This window comes from Haliotis rubra, unplaced genomic scaffold (genome assembly GCF_003918875.1).
Source record: "Haliotis rubra isolate DU_JTF1 unplaced genomic scaffold, ASM391887v1 Scf1042, whole genome shotgun sequence".
Classification (NCBI taxonomy): Eukaryota; Metazoa; Mollusca; class Gastropoda; order Lepetellida; family Haliotidae; genus Haliotis; species Haliotis rubra.
In genome coordinates this window covers 204,784-228,948 of record NW_025764940.1, presented here as the reverse complement: position 1 = coordinate 228,948, position 24,165 = coordinate 204,784, and the positions used below count along the sequence as shown (strand labels likewise).

The 24,165-nt window shown below is 38.7% G+C and overlaps 2 protein-coding genes across 5 annotated transcripts; one reads left to right on the top strand and one right to left on the bottom strand.

The window, feature by feature from the left end:
- Positions 1-287: 287 nt before the first annotated feature.
- LOC124275014 lies at positions 288-3,833 on the top strand. 3 transcript variants are annotated; one of them, XM_046710496.1, is made up of 2 exons: positions 288-516; positions 3,200-3,833. In XM_046710496.1, the coding sequence occupies exons 1-2, from the start codon at positions 491-493 to the stop codon at positions 3,501-3,503; spliced, it is 330 nt and encodes a 109-aa protein (XP_046566452.1). In that variant the 5' UTR covers positions 288-490; the 3' UTR covers positions 3,504-3,833. The 3 variants fall into 3 exon arrangements, with proteins under 3 accessions (XP_046566452.1, XP_046566445.1, XP_046566435.1); XM_046710489.1 differs by lacking the exon at positions 288-516 and adding an exon at positions 2,427-2,502; XM_046710479.1 differs by lacking the exon at positions 288-516 and adding an exon at positions 2,798-2,954.
- Positions 3,834-7,662: 3,829 nt separating this feature from the next.
- Positions 7,663-16,382, bottom strand: LOC124274928. Of its 2 annotated transcripts, none has more exons than XM_046710298.1 (5): positions 16,359-16,382; positions 10,334-10,508; positions 9,620-9,680; positions 9,129-9,218; positions 7,663-8,719 (listed from the first exon to the last, which is right to left on the bottom strand). In XM_046710298.1, exons 1-5 carry the CDS (start codon positions 16,361-16,363, stop codon positions 8,295-8,297), a joined length of 756 nt encoding a protein of 251 aa, XP_046566254.1. In that variant the 5' UTR covers positions 16,364-16,382; the 3' UTR covers positions 7,663-8,294. The 2 variants fall into 2 exon arrangements, with proteins under 2 accessions (XP_046566254.1, XP_046566264.1); XM_046710308.1 differs by lacking the exon at positions 16,359-16,382 and adding an exon at positions 15,460-15,544.
- Between the last annotated feature and the right edge of the window lie 7,783 nt (positions 16,383-24,165).

Genomic DNA, 24,165 nt, shown 5'->3' with positions numbered 1-24,165 from the left:
GATACACTGTGGGTAACGGAGACGATGACAAAGTGGGTAACGGACATGATATACGGTGGGTAACGGAGACGATACAGGGTCGGTAACGGAGATGATACGCGGTGGGTAACGGAGACGATACAGGATGGGTAACGGAGACGACACAGGGTGGGTAACGGGGATGATGCACTGTGGATAACGGAGACGATAACAAAGTGGGTAACGGACATGATATACGGTGGGTTACGGAGACAATACAGGGTGGGTAACGGAGACGATACAGGATGGGTAACGGAGATGATACAGGATGGGTAACGGAGATGATACAGGATGGGTAACGGAGATGATACAGGGTGGGTAACGGAGATGATACAGGGTGGGTAAGGGAGATGATACAGGGTGGGTAACGGAGACGATACAGGGTGGGTAACGGAGATGATACAGGGTGGGTAACGGAGATGATACAGGATGGGTAACAGAGATGATACAGGGTGGGTAACAGAGATGATACATGGTGGGTAACGGAGACGATACAGGGTGGGTAGCGGAGATGATACGCGGTGGGTAACAGAGATGATACAGGGTGGGTAGCGGAGATGATACAGGGTGGGTAACAGAGATGATACAGGTTGGGTAACGGAGATGATACAGGGTGGGTAACGGAGATGATACGCGGTGGGTAACAGAGATGATACAGGGTGGGTAGCGGAGATGATACGCGGTGGGTAACGGAGATGATACAGGATGGGTAACAGAGATGATACAGGGTGGGTAACAGAGATGATACATGGTGGGTAGCGGAGATGATACGCGGTGGGTAACAGAGACAATACAGGGTGGGTAGCGGAGATGATACGCGGTGGGTAACGGTGATGATACAGGGTGGGTAACAGAGGTGATACATGGTGGGTAACGGAGATGATACAGGGTGGGTAACGGAGATGATACAGGGTGGGTAACAGAGATGATACAGGGTGGGTAACAGAGATGATACATGGTGGGTAACGGAGATGATTCGCGGTGGGTAACGGAGATGATACAGGGTGGGTAGCGGAGATGATACGCGGTGGGTAACGGTGACGATACGGGGTGGGTAACGGAGACGATACAGAGTGGGTAACGGAGATGAAACAGGGTGGGTAACGGAGACGATACGCGGTGGGTAACGGAGGTGATATAGGGTGGGTAACGGGGATGATGCACTGTGGGTAACGGAGACGATAACAAGGTGGGTAACAGAGAAGATACGGGTGGGTAACGGAGACAATACGGGGTGGGTAACGGAGATGATACAGGATGGGTAACGGAGATGATACAGGGTGGGTAACGGAGACGATACGCGGTGGGTAACGGAGGTGATAAAGGGTGGGTAACGGGATGATGCACTGTGGGTAACGGAGACGATAACAAGGTAGGTAACGGGTATTGACATACGGTGAGTGAGTGAGTGAGTGAGTTACTTAGTTACTTAGTTTAGTTTAAAGCCGTTTTAGCAACATTCCAGCAGTATTACGGCGAGGGATACCAGAAATGGGCTTCACACAATGTACCCATGTGGGGTATCGAACCCGGATCTTGCGGATCCGAGCGAACGCTTAACCACTATGTGTGTTATGAATATCACCTCAGCATTGTGTTTCAGGGATATCTCAAGTAATTCAACCGTAAATAACGACGAATGGAATACAGATATTTTATTTGTTGGTGTGTATCTGATTTTAATAAAAGTAGTGCTTCATATTCTTGTTCTGTCATGACACTTAACCAACCTATAAGGTGTAGCATGAACGTATCTAGTGAATGAGTGAGTATAGGTTTACACCGCTTTTAGCAATATTCCAGCAATATCACGGCGGAGGACAGCAGAATGTTCTTCATACTTTGTACCCAAAAAAATATGCCCCATGCAGTTCGCCGTTTAGAATTGTGCCATATCCTCCCGATTCAGTTGTACAAGTGACTAATCTTTGCATGTATTTTTTGACAGAATGCTAGAGGTTAGGACAGAATTAATTCACCTTTTCTCGAACACCTGGTATCAACTCTTTTATATAAACACATTGTACTCGCAATTGTACAATCGTCTCAGCACATGACAGAGGTTACCCGTGGCTGTGGAACGGGGTTTGCAGGTATTGTTATGTATAATAGATGTTTTATAGCATTGTCGTGCTGGCTTCAAACGTTAGCTGCATTGCGTTGCTGCTCTTACAACACAATTGTTATATGAGGGACAGTTAATAATTTATGGCTGGGAGGAGGTGGGTGATATTTAAGGAGAAGCATGTAAACTGCGAATGACACCCCCTGAAAATTATGTACAAAGTTAGTGAACTCCCGCCTGTCATGTACGAATTGATGACCCCCTACCTCCCCAGAACAAAACTGACGACCCCCTTAACGGTGACCCAACCCCACCAGCACCCCCAGCCCCCAGCCATAAGAAGGCGCTTGAGAGGAACATTCCGTTATTCGTCAACCTATTCTTTGAACAGACATGATCGAGACTTTATTCGCAAAGGGGTGAGGTCAAAAGTGTTCATGTATTATATTGCATAATGCCAGGACTATTTGTTTATCATTTCATTTGTACGGTAAAGTGTGTGTATTCATGATCGTCCAACTTCTAAATGCCTTTCAAGAATGTTATCTACAGCTCATACGTCCAAATGCGGATGAGTGTTGTGGACTGACTGACTGACTGAGTTTGGTTTTACGCCGCTTTTAGCAATATTCCAGCAACATCACGGCTGGGGACACCAGAAATGGGCTTCACACGAGTGTTGTGGAGATTCATACCATTATCATATCTGATTAAAAATGATTACGATCAACATTTGCCGCATCTTAGCGGTAATGTGCATGGAATACAAGTCAGGGTGATGTGAGGCATCTGCTTGTTCTGTTAACATACAATTTGGTTAACAGTACTGCACCACAACCTGTATGACATGGGGTAAAGCGTCTACATATTGGTAATAAATATATAGCCTGTTGTTCATATAATATAAGTCGATCGCAGTACCACCTTTACAAAACTGTAAATGTCTTGCAAACCTCATCTGTTCAAGACATCTACAAGCTAATGTCTTTACGAGGTGCAGTTTGTAAAAAGACCGGATCCTGCTCGTTCATCAGCATACGACTCAAGTGATATTAATAAATGGCGAGCAAAAATACGTCCTTTTGCAATAGTGTGATGAAATATTTTCTGTTTCAGTGACAGTAGGGAAATGACCTTCCATGAACTGTTCAAGCACATCCCGATTGTAGGCCCATGCTATGACCTGCGCTCTGCTACTGTTTACCTTCAAGATGAAAATGAAGACATGGCGAAGGATCGGGCGAAGAGTGCTGGTATTGGATTTGCCGCTGATTTTATCGTTATCGCAATTGCAGTCACTACAGGCGGAGGTTCCATTGGAAAGAATATGATCCTGGGAACTTTAGCAGCAGCTTTCGGGACAAGATTAATCTTCTTGTATGGTGTGTACCCAAAGCTGTCGGGAGACCCCGACGAGTAGGTGCATATCCTTAAGGAAACATATCCTTAATCATGTGAACAAATTCTCCTCATGTCCAGAGACCGACAAAGTGATTATGGACTTAAATGTTAGGTGATTTGCGATAATGAAAACTGTACATCAACAGAACAGATGTTCAATTGATATGATGACATAAAGTATGAGACAAATATTAAATCTTCTCAACATTGATGTCATGGAGTTTCATTTGATCCTAAATCTTAAATTCTTGCTAATCGTCCTTTCTAATGCAATGATCTGTCAGGAATCGTATTGAAGTTTTCCTTAACATGTGGTCAGTAATACACAAATAAACATATACGTTCTCTTCGCCGATTTAATTGTTTTTAATATTACATGTTTCTATAGGGTTTTAGCATTAGATGCAATGTCACACATGACGAACTGAACATACCCATAGTAAATAGTAGTACATAGTAGCACAAGCACATCGAAACATACACGCATTCGTGTAAACATACAAAACTAGTGCTATTCACTGTTAAAACACATATAACATAGTAAGTTGAGTTGAGTTGGGTTTTGCGTCACATCGGAAATTTCCAGCCGTATAGTGACGAGAACAAGTTTGCATTAATAACCATTGTAAGTACATACTCGGAATGAGTTTTATTTCAAAAACACATCAAATTTAAAGGCAGGCAATTTGTTAGTCACATTTCACAGTTACAATTTATGATAGTAAGATTTCACAGTAACAATTTATGGTACAGATCAACTTCCCTCAGGTAATTCACTATCAGATGAGCGCTCACGCGGGAGAACAGATCTTTTAGGTTTGTTGCATCATAAGTCCACGCATTCAAGCAGAATATGCTTGATGGTGACAACCTCATCGCAAGAGACACACATGGGGGGTCCATCCCCATCCGTTTTCAGCAGATAATCATGAGTAAATCGACTGTGGCCAATACGACATCGCCGTAAAATTACCTCATCACGTCTTGACTGACAACCCAAGTAGGTATAACGAATTGTTCCTTTCAGTTCATACAGTTTATTTCTTCCTACTTGAGTGTCCCATCATAGTTATAACATATATAACTTGAGTGATAATGTTGTTTATGAATATGGAAAGTAATTACCTTTTATTCTTTATTGCTCCTTTATCAGGGAAATAGAGCTAGAGTTAGCTCGGAAACGTCGTATAAAGAATACAATTGGTTTATTATCCATAATACGTGGCATGCATTCATGTTCGTCCAACTTCTAAATGCCTTTCAAGACGTTTATCCACAACTCCTACGCCGTGAATGTCAAGACTCTGGTGAGTTAATATTTTATATTTGTGACCCAATATTATAGATTTGTGACTCAATTGCATTGTACTAGATATCTGTATTGTCATTCATTGTAGTTTGCTCATTGTTTGTTCAATATGTTATTGAATATTTTAGACTAGTCTGTGTTCTATTTTGTTGGTTCAAAGGGACACTTAAACCTTTTGTCACGGCAAATTTATTAACCGTAACAATACAATTTGGTTATCAGCGTTGCACCGCAAACTGCATGGGTAAAAAGCCTCCCGGTGACCAAATAGTAATCGGAAGAATTATAAGACCACAGTTTCATATTGTATAAGTTGATCACAGTATGAAACTTGAAGATTAAACTGTTTGACACAAAGCACAAAGTTACAGCTGGTGGAGATTTATCTGTTATGGAATTAAAGAAACTGCTTGTATTTTTTTCATTTGCCAGCGGATTTAAATTGCAATTAATTACTTAATAGTTGTGGCGTAATCCTATTTGATCCAGTTCGGAACAGACTTTGTCTACTCAAATATAATATATAATATAATATGTATATAATACTCATCCATTAATATCACAGCCACTGTTTACGCCGCATAGTAAACTGACTGATTGCTTTGTCCATTCAATGCCGACACTACGAGTAGCCTTTTGTACGTATTTACTCAAGCAATGATTACGACAACCTGTTTGTGCTCGTCAAAATAAACAACCCTGGTGTAAATGATTGCTCAAAAATGAGGACAAGAGACCTGCGTTTCTGTAATATCACCACCATGTTGTGTTCTAAGAGGAACACGTCCTGGTGCGCCTATTCACTGCATACATGTGTTTTTCTTAAACCATTTACTGATATCAATAACGAAATCTGATAGGCACAGTATTCCCCAAGAAATACGTGCAGGGACTCATATCCTGGCTATACACAACCACGTCGTGCTCTTATCACATGTGCAGATAACTTCCTGGTAGGGGAAAACCACTTGCCCAGAATTACAGTAGTTTTCAGTGTTGGATAAGAAATTATTGAAATATCCGATAATATTGATCATCATTTAATTATAACGATGTTTGTATTATGATGTATATTATAATGTATGTTTCTCACTTACCGCTACAAGAATGTATGCATGTAGGGTATTGTAAAATATTTGACTTAAGCAGCTGCCTTGGCAATAACGCAATGATGGTGTGCTGGTAAATCTCGCGACACATATCTATGATAGGTCTGGAGATGAAACGATAATGTTTCGTTATGTAAAACTGTTTATCTGGCCACTGTGGGCAACATTAGTACTTCTCGAACATTAAGTTACAAAACACAGTGTCCTAGGGGTTTCAAGAGAAATACTATCACGTTTCGGCTTATACGGATATATCATTGAAAACGTCACATAGTTTCGTGTGGCGTAGAAACCCATTAAATACCGTATACCTCGCTGTTGCTGATGACTGAATGCCTTGTATAGCCGTGACTATAATGACAAATGCCCCCCTGGTTGCGTATTGTGTTTTTCATTTGGCTATCATGTCAAACCTACCTATACACAAAGAACTTAGTTATGCCCACCCTGAAATATCTCACGAGTGAATAAGCTCCGATCTGAACCCTTTGGCGCTTCTCTGGGACATGATTGGCTATGAGTGCAACAAAAGGATCCTCCTGTACAGAACCTGGCCCAGTTGGAAGCTGCTTTACACCAGAAATGGCGTAGACTGGGCCGTCGGAGGATCAGGAGGCTGACATGGGGTATGAGGAGGACAGTGATGGCTGTCATACAGTCACATGGAGGTTACGGTCGGTATTGACCTTGAATCGTGTAAGACACTCAAAATGACATATTGAATGTTTACATTCACCAATAAAAATCAACATTACACATTCCGGGGCCTGTACCGACATGGTTTTGTATCAGTGTTTGTTTTTGTTTAAATGAGCAATTATCATCATAAAATTAGCTGGGATTCCAATCATTTTGTTGGCTTGTTGGTTGGTCAAAGGATCACACGGGTCAGAAAAACTCATGTTTTTCTATCGTGGCCACCACGAAAGGTTCTATGTAGGTGTTGAAAACCTATCAGTGCAAAAATACAGGGGGTGCTTGATTAAGTTCTTTGTATGTGGTTGACATTGATAAATGATCATTGTTCATTTTGTCTTTTTTATGAATCAAAGGATCAGAAGAAACTCATGTTTTTCCATTGTGGTCACCACACGTTTTATGGGATTACCGCAAGTTTTATGTATGTCTTGAAAACCTATCATTGCAAAAATACATGTGGTGCGTAATGAAGTTCTTTATGTATATTACTCAATTTAAAACCAGGTCTCAACTACCTGGTCCCCGATTTCTCGAACCAAACTTAAGTCAGTGTTTTACTCAAAATTTGAGAAAACGCAGGAAAATGCATTTCCCAGAATAAACTGAAATCAGTATTAAACCCAAACTTAGTAGACAATTTGAGTTTCGTGGATAGATTACTAAAGTTGATGGGCTTTTCTTTATTTAAAAAATGCAGTTGAGTTAACAATTCAGCTGTTTCAAATTGTCAAACTCAGTTTGAAATTTGAGTAAAACCTTAAGTTGGTTCCACCCCGTCCATAGAACCTGGCTTGCAATACGTCCAGGATTGTTTGGTTTACTTTAAAGTCATGAAAACATCCGTTACTAGATGTTCATCCAGTAGAAATGTGTCATCTTCAAAGTTAAGATAAACCTATTCTCCACAGTGAAACTACCCGATGCCCAGAAATAGTTCTTCTTTTGTGTGGCCAAACACACTGGGTTATCGCAAAACGATTACATGTGCCCGCCGATTTCTGAACCAAATAGCACTGTTCAAGCAGTAAGTTATTATTGGTGAAATCATTGAACATACTGGATTTCTTACGAAAGAAATAACATTTATTGCAAAAATATATAGAAAGAATCTATGCATGTAAAATTATGTACAACTGATATAAAGCATAAATGTCTGAAAACGAATATATCATTGCCATTGAAGGTGTTATTGCATTGTAATTGAATTACTTTCCAAGCATTTACAACCTAAATACATCCGTTTATGTAACCTTCGTATATTTCAAAACACAAGATTGCAAAAACGCACACACACACACACACACACACACACAAGCATACACACACCTCTAGTAACGGCAGTAGGAGCTGTCCGATCTCAATACAAACCACGGTGGCTGAGTGGGTGAGATGGTTGACTTTGTGTGCTGGCGAATAGATGCTTACTCTGACATGGTTGTTTAGAATCCTGGATGGGACTCATCTAACCAAAGTATTAGACTCTTCACTAAAAGGCATTCTGTCTTCATCAAAGTAGAGTTTGAATACATCGTTAACGCCCTCTAAAGGATGAAGTCTATGGACACCGTCACCATCTCTTCATATACAATGTACAGCAGCTACACTGCTAAAATTAGAATTTCAAGCATTCACCATAAGGAAAAACACATGATATTTTTTACATATCGACAACCGCCCAGATTGCCGAGATGTTTTAAATCATGTATGCTCCAAAGTAATGCCAGTCCCGGTCGTGCTGTAGAGGTTTCAGATGTGATACTTTAACAAGCAGCTGATCCCCAGCATTGAGCTGCAGGAGTCCATGGATGTTACTGGAGTATTCCAGAGAGCCTCCGTCAATGACGTCGTTCTTATTCTCAGACATTGTGTCAGCAAGTGCAGGTTTACTCGTCTGTTTTAATGCATTGTACCTCATTATGGAATGGTGAAACTCAATTTCGGTGTCTCCCCGACGATTTTTTTCTGTGTAAAATTTAACATGGCTGTACACAGCATACACACCCGTGGCGGGAACTATGATGCTGCCATGCTCATACTGCATTCCATTGTACTTCAGTTGTCGCCCTCCAGGTCCGACGAAGGGTACCCAGTTTCTTATGGCTGTGTCATGTTGATTCTCTGGAATGATAAATTGTTCATAGAATTGGTGGAGTTATTGCTTGTAATTCCTTAATTGCAGTGAGATAAACACACACCCTGAAAACTTACCGTTCGCTATATTTGAGTTTTTGTTTGTTGTTGAAGCCGCACTCAGCAATATTGCAGCTACACGGCGGCGGTCTGAAAGTAATCGAGTCTGGACCAGACAGTCAAGTGAGCATTGATCTAAGCAGCTGGGATGCCCAGGTGCCTCAACCAGGTCAGCGAGCGTGGCCACCCGATCCCGTTAATCGCCTCTTGAGATAAGCGTGGACTTCTGAAGACCAATTCTGATCCGGATCTTCACGCCACTTATGTCATTATAAATGTCATATAAGTACTGCAGATCGAACGTATGTGGATAGGTAGGATGAAATGAATGTCTTACCAATGTATCGATCGAAGTCCAGTCCAGTAAAGTATGCTATAGGTTTCAGGAGGTTCAAGAAGGCTGGCGACATGGTCGGTTTCCTTCCACCTGTAATATGTATAAACATAGCTGTCAATACACAGGCAGAGGCAATTGTAGGACAGTCATCATAACATATCAGTCAACAACACAGCTCCGTCTTTGAACGGGGCGGTGGGGTAGCCCAGTGGTTAAAGAGCTCGCTCGTCACGCCGAAGGTCAGGGACCGATTCACATGGATACAACGTGTGAAGCCCTTTTCTGGTGTCCCCCGCCTTGATATTGATGGAACATTTCTAAAAGCGGCATAAAACCAGACTCACTCACTCGTCTTTGAACTCATTATTTCTATCAGCTTTTGCGACGGTAGAAAACCTTTAACATGTTTATTTCCAATACAAACTGGGCAGGTGAATGTGTTGGATATATCCGATTAGAAAATAAGAATTGTTATGATTTAATCTGCTCACCTTTACGTTTGGAATCACCATTATCATCATCATTCATTTTCTCCAGTTGCTCATCGTATATCTGTAAAATGATCAAACTGGTGCCTTAGTTTAGCTGTAGGGTCTGACATGCTTAACCTATTCTTGAATACCTGTAGTAAGTAATTCATTCATGGACGTTTTACACCTAGTTATCTCTTTACACCAAACAGAAATCTTTATGTGAGGATATTTAAGACTAGGTATTCTTTGGCACAAGCGTTTTATATTTACAAACTGAATGAATCATGGCATGCAAACATAAATCTGCAACACTGAATGAACATTAAATCATTGATGCTTGCAGCAAAACTATGTATAGAAATCCTATGGATTATCTACAGACCGCCGCCATATAGCTGGAATATTGATGAGTGCGGCGTAAAACTAAACTCACTCACTTATACTTTACCGGTAGGGCTGGTCACGACACCCGGTGTTATTACCGATATTCATTGATCCATTGATGGAATTTTCACATCTATTTATCGCCTTACACCAAAATAAATTTGTTTCTGAGGGCTGTCAAGACAGGGTATTCTTTAAATATTTAAAAAATGAGTGGATCACGGTATGGTGTCGAAAATATCCAACAATTAAATGAATGCTAAAAACAGGTTTACAGAAAAAAATACGCCTAACATTCTTGGTAACATATTCTGGAGTTTCCAAATCATGCTGAAGGTTTCTTCTTACCCTGTTTATTTCTTGCATCAATCTGTTGTTCGTAACCTGTGTGTCTTGGTTGTTGGACACCACCCGGCATATAACCGTAATACCCACTGCTATGTTCAACAGCAGAAGTGAAGCACAGCCAGCCAGCTGAAGCTGTTTCGTTCTTAACGCTTTATGTCCTTCGATGCAATCCATTCTGCAACAAACAAAACGTTCATTTAAACAGCCATGAACACGTCCTGACTTGTCTTTTAAGGCGTTGTAACCCTCTGTGCAATTATTTCGGGATTATGCTGAAGAGAAACATGTTTGATGTCAGTCCCCTTAATCGTAAATATATAATAAAGTTTAAATGGTATTTATATTGGATCTGTAATATGAGGAACGATAATCAAGACCGCAAGTTGCCAAGTTCATGTGTTGAAATAGAACCTCCCAATTTACCTCAGTTATTTTATCTATGCACCGGTACGCAAGCAAAAATTCAAGTGTACTTGTAGGCAACTGACTTAATAAGAACTGAGTTTTCACATAAATATTTGCGTAATTTACGGAGGTACACAGCTTATCTGTACCTCTGCATAGTGGCATGTGTTCTTTCCAGAGATCTCAAGAGGCAATGTTTTTTGTGGCCAGTCGTCTTGGTAACGAACACACACCGTAATGTATTTGTGATAAAACATTACCTCCCGGAGGAAAAAAATTCACTTTAGATCTATGAGTTTGATCTCAAAGTTGCATAAAAACAGTTGTGAAAATATAATATTCATAATAATCTTATCCTACCGTGTGCCATTTGCTACATCAAAAGCCAATTCGAGAAGTAGCATTGAAAGATAATGTGTCAATATTTGATGTTCTTTTGTGTGACTATTGTCAAAAATATTTGTTATGACAAGCACCTTAAACAGTGCGACATGTACAGCTGTTGCATAAACATATTGTGTGTCATATTGTGTGTCAATCTGTCTCCAACAGGGACTATGAATGAAAACCAGTCTTTCTGAACCAGCCGGTGAGATATTGAAGACATCCTTACTACATAAAATCACATGGAGATTCGCCGTGCAAAGTTACGTTCCTGAGGTCAACCGGGATGCAATGTTCACGCAACACATTCACTCTGATATTTTTCTTTCATCAGCCGTCAAGATTTTTTCGTGGGTAAACCTCTAATAGTGTAAAACCCATGTATAAATACAGATTAATGACTAAGCAAAAGGTTTGCAACAAAATGCACAAAGCGCAAAAGGACTTGCACCGTTAGCATGACGAAATGCACAACGTTGGCATGTCACAATGGAACTTCAGTTAACATACACAATCTTATAAACAATCTTGACAAGTGATCCATAAACCAGAAAACCCAGTAGTTAGTTTTGTAAACCAGGTAATCATGATTATGTAGTTAAAACACCTTATCAAGATCATTATTATTGTAAGTCGGGTAAACATGACTATGTTGTAAACCAGGTTATCAGGATTAAATTGCAATCATGCCATCATAAACTGGAGGTACATCAGATTATTCTGCCCATTTAGTAAATTAGGTAACCATGAACCATGTAGTCCATACTGGAGAGAGAAATGCAAAAACAAACGGAGAAAGAAAATGTGCTGATTAACATTCCACCTGTTGTAAACATTAAGTACAATGATTTTTAAGAGACCGATACGGTTGTACAAAAGTTACCCAGTAGGCCTTTTGAGATAGTTGACCATGATATAGATCACGAAATATATGTTTTATGCACATAGCATTCCACAATTACATCATTGCTTTAAAGATTGTTTTGATATTATTACAAACATGTTTTAACCAACTTGATATTCGTCTCACGATCACAATGATATTCGAAATGAAGTTGCTGCACAGAAGAGACATAATATTACCACACATAATAATTAGCATTTAAGGAGCAAAATTATATGTACCACGATTGGACCACGTCAGTGTTACTGAAAGAGAAAATAATTCATGCCGGTGCTAAAAACTATACTTAATTAAATCAACACACCAGGGACACACTGGCACCGAAACAAAAGTAGAATCACCACGATAATACATAATCTTTGTAATCCTGAATTGATCCAACTGAAGCCATTTACACTTCCAGTATTGTTTAGCAGCAAACAGCTGCAAAACTGTGATAAACAATATTCACTCACTCACTCAAGAGTTGTTTTACAGTCAGCTAAACATCATAATGAAAGAGACAGTCCAGCAGGAAATTCATGCCATCCTCTATATCGTTGCTACACCTGCTTCCGGGTAATCAACACTTTATCTTGTAACTCGCCTTCCTTTTCACATTAACGCGTACTTCACGTGTAATTCTTCGATCCTATTTCGTATGTTATTGTTGTACACTGTCAGCTTGGTAATACTTATTTATTGGCTGTACCCAGTCAGCCCTATATATATATATGCCATATATATATATATATATAGGGCTGACTGGGTTCATTAAAATGTGTCTATACAAACCGGTAATAATATATGGGAAAGCCATCTGCTTATCAAATGTGTTTTTACATGATAAAGTATACCGTTATCTTGAAAGCCACTATGTTCAGAAACAGAAATCTAAATGGAAATTTGTTTAACAGTTATATTGAATTTGAAAATTATTGCGTATTATCTAGATAGTTTTTATGTCTGTTAAACTTAAGATCCTGTCACCGACTTCCTGTAGAAACCGGACGATGGATAAATGTAACTTGGACGGAACTGTACACTCTGTAATAGTGCTGATATGGTTTACTAATTTCATTATCTTTTGCAATGTAGTAGTTGTAGAAAATACATAAATCAATGCCTATCATTATACTTTGTATTTCGTTCTTCCATTTGTAAGCTGAAACACTAAAAATATATCCTTAGTGAGTGAGCGAGTTGAGTTTTACGCCGCACTCACCAATATTCCAGCAATATGACGGCGGTCTGTAAATAATCGAGTCTCGACCAGACAATCAAGTGGTCGACAGCATGAGCATCGGTCTACGCAATTGGGAACCGATGACATGTATCGAGCCAGTCAGCGAGTCTGAGCACCCGATCCCGTTAATCGTCTCTTACTAAAAACATGGGTTACTGAAAATCAATTCTAACCCGGATCTTCACGGGCCCTAGCATTAGTAGTAAAAATGATACATTGGTAGTAAAAAGTTAATGTAACAATGCTAAAGAAACTGGCCAAATTCTATTATCATCCTGTGTTCTATTATGTGCCTCTGTTCACTCAGCTGATAGGATGAAACGGTTAAGTGACTATTAATCCTCTTTGGTGGTGCATTCCCAGGGGAGTTCGACCTGATACTGGGACAGGGGTAAGAATGTTTTTAGCAGGCTTCCAATGTAGCCTCTTCATTACCAATATTCTATTATTATGCGGTTTTATTAACATGATCCATTATTATCTACATTGATCATCACAGATTTCGTATTTACGTACTTTGTGAAAGCAACATACATTCGGCTCACGTTCTACAAGTATAAATTACGGTTATGGAACAGCCCAACGAGTGAGTGAGTTTAGTTTTACGCCGCTGTTAGAAATATTCCAACACTATCACGGCGGGGGACACCAGAAATGGCCTTCACACATTGTACCTATGTGGGGAATCAAACCCGGGTCTTCGGCGAGACGTACGAAGGCTTTACATAACCACTACGCAACCCCACCGCCCCTACAGCCCAACGAGAGTATGTATGACATGGATTGACAAATTTTATCACGGTTTATCCATAACCTATAAGCCTGGGGGTGAAGTGGGCTATAATAACTGATTTCATGGGAAATTCGATGCTGTAGCAAATCATTGGAATTGTTACGTGTTCTGTACTGTATTAGTTTAATGAATGAATGAATGAAGTAATGAATGAATGAATGTAACATCTGGGGGTGTCTGGCGCCATGTGTCCGCACAACACAAGCATATTACAGTACTAGCTCCTCTCAAGATAATATAAATGTGAACTAGTTGTACCCAGTCAGCCCTATATATATATATATATATATATATATATATACAGGATCTTCAGTTTAACAGACATAAAAACTATCAAGATAATACGCAATAATTTTCAAATTCAATGTAACTGTTAACTACTTTATAAAAATTGGTTTAGATGAAACAAATTTCCTTTTAGATTTCTGTTTCTGAATATAGTGGCTTTCAAGATAACGGTATACTTTATCATGTAAATACACATTTGATAAGCAGATGGCTTTCCCATATATTATTACCGGTTTGTATAAACACATTTTAATGTATACGAACCATCCACATGGTGCATTGTAAACAGTATTATTTATGTATGATAAAGTATATACAAGAAAACAAATCATAGTATATGATTTACCAGTTAATAAGTTTGACCAGTACTTAGTCACTTTACACATTAGTATGATATATAAAGACTTCCTTCCTCCTCCCTATAGCATAAATAATGGAGTGGATTTTCTTTACCTGGAATCAGTTTTCTAATACAATATAAGTGCACATTTTAGACATAAGATAACCTTTCATAGTCCCGTATTGTATCCCCATAGATTCATATTGGTACTACTAGAGTATCAAATGTATTTCTTTGTCAGTTTGACATTTAATAAATCAAAACGTCTGTCACTAAGGCAAATTAGTACTGTCATAAATTTCAATCAACAGTGTAGCATTACCATCGTGTATGTTTCATGCATTTAACATGTTGTTATGAAATAAATTGGTACCACCAGCAAAGCGTAGAGACTATATATGTAAATAGCCTGTTCAACTTGACCTGATCAAGTGAATACTAATGCATTGCGTGATCGTGTCACAACAGGTTTGGTCTATTATTGTGACGGGGTGCACCTTTGTCAGTTGATTGTCAACATGTCAGAACAGCCGACACAAGGTCGCCGTGTAACATTCTCTAATCCCCCTATTTAATGAAGATACCTCGACCTGCCGTTTGTGCCATTTGACCTCCCGCGCCATTCATATGTAGAGTAGCTCAGGTCAACCTGAACAACCTGTACACGAAAACTATGCATTACCATGTCAGTTTGACACACTATTGGACATGTCAGGGTAAGTGTCCACCTTTATATCTACCTCAAAAAGCCAAGCAAATCAAACTCAAACATACAATCATTACTCACTGTGACTAGACGCACCGTATCTACAAATGTTTCCGTGAAATATGGACAGGATTTAGAATTCTCAAGGAGAAAAGCCTGCGACTTCCCAAGTCGCTATTTATAGATAACACATTAAGAGATATCAATGTAACACAATTCGCATGGGTACAGGATCTTACACACGACACATTGTGAAAAACCCAATCATTTCTAAAGCATATTAATTCGAGTAGCGTGAAAAAAATACCATAATGCAATATCTGGAACAACCTACTCGTATTCCGGAAAATACCGAGAATTAATGAGCATGATATCACGCGACTCCCTAGCGGTGGCAACTATAGTTTGGCATGAAATGCATGTGGACCCGTTTTTTTTGTAAATATCGCTTCATCCAATGACCCAATCTATCTCAAACTGTGCAAGTGGATGTTTTGTCAGACAACCTAATCACATTGTAAATCACCGATTTTATGCATTTGTATTAAAGAATCTGTCTATGTAACTGTCAACAAAATAAACAGCAGAACGCAGACAGCTTGCAGAGGGAGGGAGCCAATGACCTGTAACAGCGATCGATACGAGGAGAACGTTGTCACCACATTTGCCTCAAGACAAAAAACAGGAGTGTCTGAAACAAGCACATCCTATGCTAATTCAGTCAGTACGTGACCTGAGCGAAAGCTGTCACGTATGGATGTGAAACTTATCAGCATTACTTTATGTGTAACACAACGGTACGCGGTTAGCGATTGGTTAAGAAATGTGGTGACAATATCATACATAGCTGTTCACCCAAAACAGGAGAGTCTGAACAGATGTGTTCACAATAGCTAAAACCCCTTTAAAATCTTATAAATGTAGCATTGTACAGATACATAAATCGAGTCAGAAGAGAGCGAATTTATTTATCAGCTTACCTCATATGGAAACGTCTGTTTACAGTTGCCATTGACGCAATCAAAATATTAACCCTAAGTAGTACACGTTGGGTCCATGCGGACACCAGCGGTATGCATTCCCTATTCTTTTCGAAACGACTGATCATATTTGGTTGATATATTAGGTAGTTGTCACTCATCGTATTGCCATTAAATACACAAAGTATCATTCTGTTGACCTCTCTTGCAAAAATATTAATTTGAAAAGTTATTTGGGGACCCCAGCAGATATTGTCAAACGTGTGGAAGGTTTTCTGGTACTGTCACATGCTTAACTGCAATTTTCATCCAGCATATTGCATCCTACCAGTACATTCATAGACAACAACAGCTTTGATTTCAATATTAATCGGTTTTATATTTGTAATAGTTTGAAACCAAGACGGCAAGACATCAAGCGCGATACACAACTGCTCAGGCTTTAGGTATGATTGTTGAAAGTGACACCGACTCTTCGGATTTGGACAATTCTGATTTTGATGATGATGATGATTATATGGTTGGGTCTATTGATAATTCTGAAAGTGAGGATCATATTGACAATAATAATATTTACACGGAATATACACTAAATGTAAATAAAACCTGGGTTGTCTGGATCCCGTTTATCCGGAAACCTGTAGTTCTGGGGGATAAACCATTATGATTAAACCATTATGACTTATTGCTACATTTACCTACCCTTGTTATTTAATCCGAATATGTATTAATCTGGACAATTCCATTCCGGGTTAGTGATATTTCTAATTGCACAGTGTGACAACTAAGATAATTTTTGTCAGCTTCATTTCAACCATAGCGGATTCATGGATATGCATTATCAATGACAGTTTTGAAATTCTCCATATAATGTATATACACTGTTGAATTAAACACAAATGTTTCGACAGACAGTTTAGGGAATGGTTATTGGTCCATCCCGAGAGAAAAAAAAGTTGGTGAATAATGCAGTATTGGGATATCAAGAGGAAAATATAAAAACCGTGCCGTTTGTTTATAAAGGAAAGCTATTACAAGTTGTTCGGTCAGTCTGGGGCGGATGTTCCATCTCACGTGCTGTGATCGAAATAATGGTCGACACCTATTATTCTGAATTTCTCCTTTTTAGGTGTTACTAGGTGTTATTACCACCACGCCTATCAACAAACGCTAGATCTATCTTTTCTTATCTGTATGAGATATTTCTACAAAATACGTTAATTTGTACCTTGTCAGCTGACATCCTACAGCAAGATGAGTCTGTCTCCACTAATGAGAGCGAGTGTGTATCAAATCAAATGATTACCATGCAGCAATGTATCTCACTCACTCACACACACACACACACACACACACACACACACACACACACACAGAGGACCGCGCGCGCGCACACACGCACGCACACACACACACACACACACACACACACACACACACACACGTACTCAAACATGTGTTGCTTTCTTAAATCGGAATTTACCTTTTTCAAAACTGACATGGATATATCTTGGTGGTGGTGATATAGCTTTATGGCGACTTTGGACCGTAACTAAGATCTATTTGCGCCCAAGACATTAACTATTATAAATATAAGTAGGCCTACTGCTAGCCAAAAGGCGGGATGCGGTCCTATACAGTCAAGACATGACCCTGCATCGCGGCCGAGAACACCACCTTCATAAATCCTATTCAGATTCTAGTGGCCGATTACCCCTCGTATTTTTTTAGATTTTTTAAATATATTTCCTGTGGGTTTTTGACTGAAAAGTCGATATCGATGAACTCACAGATAATTTCCCTATACATACACCTAACTGTCATATTTTTGTGATCATACATTTAGATATTAATGGGCCTGAAACCCGTTGAGGTCTTGTTTTAACGATAGCAAGCTGACATGTTGACATGTTGTGCGCATGCGCCAAATTTCTATAGTCCGTATCGGAGGACATTCTTCATTAGCGGTACGCAATACTCACTCTCGCCTCCCGTTTCGCGCGCTCGTACTTTGGGTGAATCACACTTAATGTATATTAAATTTATCTGCTTTTATGTCATAATTTACAGATTTTCCTTGCAGAGAGGATTCCATTCATATCTCTACAAAAAGATGTGTCCATGGGATCTAGCAGATTTATTTTAAAATGAAATATACAACGCAGTGCACAGAAGACTTAACCCCATGGATGCCGAGGTTTATTTTCTCTGAAGTTGTGAAAAATGAACGTTGAGCAACAATTGCGTTAGTGATGCCCTGCTTCTAGATACGGCTATAACACAGATATGTAGAGTATTTAATTTCCTATCCGATGATGTAAATTTGAAGCACCAATACACAGACTGTTTGGAAAGTAGACTTTGTTAAAGGTTGTCCGCAATCTACTGCATTGAAAAGCAGTAAATGTCTCCGTTTACAGCGCGACGATTTCTTTATTTGGCATCTTTAATGAAACTTTGTGCGAATGAAATACTGCGTGATATCTGAACGACATAACAATATATGAAATGGATTTGTATGCTTATGTATAACTTTCTACGTTCAATGTTAAAAATGGCTTGACGTAAGCCCCCCCCCCACACATATACACACGATGATCCAATCTGTTTCAATACAAAAATCCACATTGTAACCGGATGCGTTTAGGTATTATCACAAATTATAATGAATTAGGAAATCGCACATGAGAAAGGAGGTAATAGCTAAATGGTGTTCCTATCTACCTAGAAATTAGTTGTTAGATTCCCAAACTCTCTTGATTATGTAGATGTATTTTGACTAACGTTGCATCCTTATTAACAGAGATCGAGCCGTATTTTCAAATGTAATGACATTTCTGAAAATACGACACCACATTAGTTGTATGTTGTAAATATTTGACAACGCCGGAGAAAGATGACATCTGTATGTTGTTTAGTATATATCTCACCTAATTTCCGTTCAAAGTATAAAAATCTCGGTTTATCATAGTATCAAATGTCTGTTTTTTAGCTATCATTAGATCTTATATTCGTAATCTGATGGAGAAGAAGTGAGTGAGTATTGTTTTACGCCACTTTTAGCAATATTCCAGCAATATCACGGCGGGGGGACACCAGAAATGGGCTTCCCACATTGTGGCAGAATAAGTTGGACATGTGCACTGACGTAGGTATCAATAAATTACATTCAATAAAACCAAGTATCGGTTGACGAGGTTATTATGCGAAGAGGTCGTATTGGCCACACAAGATATACGCATGAATATTTACGAAAAGGTGAGGATCCTCCACTTTGTGCCCCTCGTGATGAAAGAATCGCAGTCAAACATGTCCTGCTTGACTGTTATTTTTCCATCACAAAGGATAAATATTTCCGTGCCAAAACGGTTAAAGATCTTTTTAATAATGTTAACTGTCATTTAATTATTGATTTTATAAAAGAAATTGATCTGATCGATAAAGTTTGATTGATCTGTTTTGTAGATACATGTATATGCATTTTTATCCCACCGGCATGTAATGCGGTGGGATATCGTCGTCGCCTCGTCCGTCCGTCCGTTTGTAATCATTTTGTTTCCAGAGCATAACTCAAACACCGTTCGATATTTTTCAGCAAAAATTGGTAGATATGTCAAACATAACCTAAGGCGGTGCCTTTTGATGTTTACAGATTATTGTCATTTTTATTTTTCTCGGTTTCCATGGAAATGATTCGGACATTGTCTCAAAAGGAGGGGTGTTCAACAGAACTTATTAGATATATGAGAAAGTAGTTCCATTTACTATTTGCGGATTTTCGACATTCATATTTTTCCCGGTTTCCATGTTAACGATTCTGACTTAGTCTAAAAAATCAAGTTGGACTTTAAGTAGCTGTCAAATCATCTTCTTCTTGTTGAAAAATATTGAACGGTTTTTGAGTTAAGACTCTGGAAACAAATTTACATGCCGGGGTGTGGGGTTGGGTGGGGTGGAGGGAGTGATAAATGAATTGTTTTAGTCACGATATAGCTAAAATATTGACTATAATCTTAACTCACTCACTCACCATTTGAATAATGTCCTGGATAGATAAACAGTTGGATAGTTTACCATGTATCTTACTGTGTACAACGCGCGCAGCTGATTCGCCATAAACACCATTGTCTAAAAAAAGATACAATACAAATTTCATAACCATGATAATTTCTAATAAATATGTCTTCATATACATTTAAACATATATTAATAACTTTCCTAAAGTAAAACATTCTGTTCTACTAATATATCCTTTAAATTATATTTCTTTGAGAACATACAGATCTTATCAAATCTATAAAAAAAATATATGGAAATAATCTGTATCATTTGATAGCATATTGGAAGAACCATTCGATCCATGTAACCTCAGAACTTTATACATGGAGGGAAAAGTATGCAGATTAATCTATGATGCTGTTTAAAGGATGTTGCCTTAAAGGAAAAAAATAGTCAATAACAATGGCAAACTAATATTTATACAGAAATATCGAAATATAATTGGATGGAAAACTATTTACCGTCAAGAACAACGAATAAGACAAAGTTCAGATAATTAATTCCAACACCATATTATTCATAGAACGCTGACAACAGATAAAAACATGTTCAAATATAAAATTGTAGCATATGCTTTATATTCTTTGTGCAAAGCTGAAACTGAAAATATCATTCGTTTGTTATTTGAATGTACACAGGTAAAACTATTGAGCCACAACCTTATAAAATAGACAGAAAATAAATCCGGAACTAAACTAAAATTAGAATAGAATCACATCATTTTTTGGCTTTAAAGAAAAATGTAATCACCTGTGAATTTAATATACCTTGCAACAAAACTTACGTCTGCACAAAAAATTATCTCCATAATACTACCGAACTAAAACATACCTCCTGAAACCTACATCATTCAGAAAAATATATCTCATACACAGTCTGTAAATACGTCAAATTTGTGACCTTTTTACATAACCATACTATATTGTACGTGTCCTTTGCTCTACGTTGTATATTAATAAATCTGCTAGATCCCATGGACACATCCTTTTGTAGAGATATGAATGGAATCCTCTCTGCAAGGAAAATCTGTAAATTATGACATAAAAGCAGATAAATTTAATATACATTAAGTGTGATTCACCCAAAGTACGAGCGCGCGAAAGGGGAGGCGAGAGTAAGTATTGCGTACCGCTAATGAAGAATGTCTTCCGATACGGACTATAGAAATTTGGCGCATGCGCACAACATGTCAACATGTCAACATGCTATCGTTAAAACAAGACCTCAACGGGTTTCAGGCCCATTAATATCTAAATGTATGATCACAAAAACATGACAGTTAGGTGTATGTATAGGGCAATTATATGGGAGTACATCGATATCGACTTTTCAGTCAAAAACCCACAGGAAATATATTTAAAAAATCTCAAGAAAATACGAGGGGTAATCGGCCACTAGAACCTGAATAGGATTTATGAAGGTGGTGTTCTCGGCCGCGATGCAGGGTCATGTCTTGACTGTATAGGACCGCATCGCGGCTCTAGGCTAGCCTACTGCAAATGTTTATATTTAGCATGCAAAAAATGAATTCACTATCTATAGATATTTTGATGAAATTATAGGATCTTCGGCTTAATGATATGTATTAAAACATCAAGCAACTACCTTTCGTTTTGAAAAAAAAACCAACACAAAAATATAATGCTCGTTCAATAAAAAAAAGCAGTAATCAAACTGAAAAGAAATGTTAAAACGATTTTAAAAAATACATATTGTAACGCCAAACAGGGGAGGGTATGCTATTCGATGCTCAGTCACTAAAATATGTGTCTTAGTGCATGCGAAAGTACAAGTGTAGAATCTACATAGTCCCATTGATAACCTGGTAGCGCGAGTTTGTTTACAAAACATGTCTAAAATTCCGCCCCCTAATTTGCATTACACTAATGAGTTTGCTTGTTCCTCCAAGAATATATATTGCTGAATAGTGATAAATGTAGGGAATCCGCTTTAAGATAATTAACTTGTGATATGTAAACTATTGTGTTCCGTGTAATTCGTTTGAAATGAAGACTTCAATGCTTCGCGTCTAGCTCATAGCAAACGTCAGCCATATTGTCATAATAAAGTACTGGCTCCCGATTGGTCAGTTCCTGGGGAGGACCGCCCTTTAACCTCTGACCCGATATCCCTTGCATATTAATTAGCTAGCTGACGTTTGCTAATGGCTAGACTTAGCATTGGTTTCTGAACCCGCGAAACTTATACTTTCCATAACTCCAAAACTTTTGGAACAACAACTAGAAACTTTGTATAAAAACGTATAAGATGTATTTCAGCAACAATAATAATTTATTAATATTATAACATATTTACATATATACACTTTTAAAAGACACTTAAAACAAATACTCAAAGTCGGTGCATCCCGATCGTGACATAGTACCAACTGACTGAATCCTAATCAGAAATTCCCCAATATAATTCTTATAAGTCCTGGTTGACATTTACAAATTACTTGTATAAAGTATTAAGTCCTGGTGACTGTTCTACCATCCTCACCTCTTTACTTGTTTTGGTGTCCTGCTTAAATAGTTGTAAAGCTGCTTAGGCTTCCTGGAAAAGTGCAGGCAGTTTTACGGTAGCGTCTCCCTTTTATACTTAATTACAATGACGTCACAATCGAAATGCACCCGCTGCAGTGACCACGTGACCATGCCAGAGATTCGTAAACAAAGATGGCGGCACCCATAAAACAACCTGTCATCCCTACGCTGTTTGACGATTCTAACAACTATAGGGCTTACGCACATATCGTATTCTGACAGTAAGGTAATGAAAGTAATCTCTATATACTTGAGAAATAGTTTAAAGATGTACAATCGCTTCCTAAAGTCATAATCTAACCTAGGACTCTACCGGAAGTATGATGGACATTCGATTCGACAGTTACGTGCAGAATGACGTAATGATCGGTACGTTTTAGAATAATATAATGATACCCTATTGCGCTTCAATATATTTGGATTAATGTTTCTAATTGGACGACATATGCTTAGATAGTCTCATATTTGCCTGATGCAGCAGCGTACTCTAATATAACCCTTTGGACTGAACCGGATGTTTGGGCCCAATGTTGCAGCGAGGGAGAATGAATCGCTTTTCTCGAGCAGGGGATATATTTCTTGTAAAAGCACAAGAGTTGTTTCCCTTGGATCGTCTCTGACTTCTGATCGCGTTTGACGGGAAGTAGGCGCGAAACTGGTTTGGCTGGATGAGGATGAGATCTGTGTACCGGCATCTGAATGTTGAACTGGACAGTAGCTCTTGCGCATATTTACTCCAATGTAAACATGATTCGGCATCCATCAGTACCCAAAGCCCACATTCCTTGGTAACATATGGACGTGCAAATATTACGATTAGAGGACAATTATTGTTTTATTTTAAATGAAATGGTGGACGTATTCATGCCTTTTATTATTCCTTGCGTTTCTAATGTGTAAAAATCACCCATTGTTCCTTGCCTAACGTATGTGTTACTTCACGGAATACTTCACACAGCTCCTACCCATGATGATCCAGGTTACAATTGATCTTCAGTGGCCCATACTTGTCACAAGAGGCGACTAAAGGGATCGGGCGGTCAAGCTCGCGGAGTGGGTTGACACATGTTCGAGTCTCAATTGGGTAGATTGATGTTGATGATGTAGTTCACTGGATTGTCTGGTCCGGACTCGATACATCGCCCCCATATAGGTGGAATATTGCTGAGTGCGGCGTTAAATTTTAACCAAAACCACACAGC

Bases quoted from the DNA above. Each gene is read 5' to 3' on its own strand.
- LOC124275014 (XM_046710479.1), top strand. From the start codon at position 2,926: ATGACATGGGGTAAAGCGTCTACATATTG. The intron at 2,955-3,199 runs GTAATAAATATA...TTTCTGTTTCAG, and splicing joins GGTAAAGCGTCTACATATTG to TGACAGTAGGGAAATGACCT.
- LOC124274928 (XM_046710298.1), bottom strand. The intron at 9,219-9,619 runs GTGAGCAGATTA...TACATATTACAG, and splicing joins TGGTGATTCCAAACGTAAAG to GTGGAAGGAAACCGACCATG. The intron at 8,720-9,128 runs GTAAGACATTCA...TTATCATTCCAG, and splicing joins GGACTTCGATCGATACATTG to AGAATCAACATGACACAGCC.